Consider the following 1,207-nt stretch of genomic DNA (forward strand, 5'->3'; position numbering starts at 1 on the left):
ATGGGAAAAACTCATGTAGGAGTGGCTTTGTTTCAAAAAAGGTGAAATGTTGATTGATCACAAACCTTGTTCTGGACATCCGTCAACTCCCTAACAGACAAAAATGTTGAAAAAAATTGTGCACTACACCACCAGGGCTCCTTAAGGAAAACTACCAAACCAGACTCCCAGCTCACTGCCGTTGAATCAACACTGACTCATAGCAACCCCGTGAGTTTCAGAGACTGTAACTGTTTACAAGAGTAGAAAGCCCAGTCTTTCCCCGAAGAGCTGCTGGTGGTAGTTTTGAACTGCCAACCATAGGATTGCAGCCCAACACATAATAACTACACCACCGAGCTCAGCAACTGGTAAATTCTAAATGAACAGCCAGTCCTTCTATTGTCCTTTATGTAAAACAGTTAGGGAAGTCTACTGATTGATTTTCAGCTCAGTTCATCATAAATTTCATGACCAGTATGCTACATGAATTCCTTATGTTTACGAGGCAAAATTCCCTTCCACCAAACCCATACCTGAGAGCTTGGCTTGCAGTTTGGAGAGTTGGCCCCTGAAGAGATCTGCCTCTTTCAGGCTGTCAGTCAGCTGCAGCTGCAGCTCGGTTTCTTTCTTTTGGTGAACTGTCATTTTCAGCTGCAGATGAGAGACCTGTGCTGTGGCTGCTGCTAGCTCCTCTGTCACCTTGGCCTGAGCGGGAACAGGATATGATGCCATTCAAAACATGGGTATTCTGTCTCTAAATGGCACATCAACCTCATGTTAACTATGATGACTCAACTGGTAGAAAAAGAGCTGAAACCACCTTCAAACCTCACTGAACTGAAATCAAGCTGGGAGAATATACAAAGTCTAAGACTCAGGAATTCTCTTGAGGAAAGCTACCCTGGTAAATTATTATGTAAGAGTGTAAAGTTTCTGCTCTAAGAATGTCCACTGAAATATTACATATAGTTGCAAAAGAATTGGAAGATACAATCCTGGAAAACTAGCAAATTAGAACATATGCCGTTATTAAAAATGGGATGGTAAAAGTATGGTGCTTCCTTCCTGAATCAATTGCTGAAGAAAAATGTGAACATAAGCAAAGGTGGTGAAGAAAGCTGATGGTGCCTGGCTACCATAAGATATAGCATCCGGGGTCTTAAAGGCTTGAAGACATACAAGCGGCCATCTAGCTGAGAAGCATCAAAGCCCATATGGAAGAAGC

The 1,207-nt window shown here is 42.5% G+C and overlaps 1 protein-coding gene across 1 annotated transcript in view; it reads right to left on the bottom strand.

Moving 5' to 3' along the window:
* FKBP15 (FKBP prolyl isomerase family member 15) overlaps positions 1 to 1,207 on the bottom strand; it is a 54,341-nt gene that overhangs the window by 19,387 nt on the left and 33,747 nt on the right. Inside the window, exon 20 of the mRNA XM_045296591.1 lies at positions 516 to 687. Coding sequence (XP_045152526.1) covers positions 516 to 687 — 172 coding nt within the window. The remainder of the gene's footprint in view (positions 1 to 515; positions 688 to 1,207) is intronic.

Source organism: Echinops telfairi, unplaced genomic scaffold, assembly GCF_000313985.2.
Source record: "Echinops telfairi isolate 266 unplaced genomic scaffold, ASM31398v2 ScPeMD7_7410;HRSCAF=8448, whole genome shotgun sequence".
NCBI classification, from domain to species: Eukaryota; Metazoa; Chordata; class Mammalia; order Afrosoricida; family Tenrecidae; genus Echinops; species Echinops telfairi.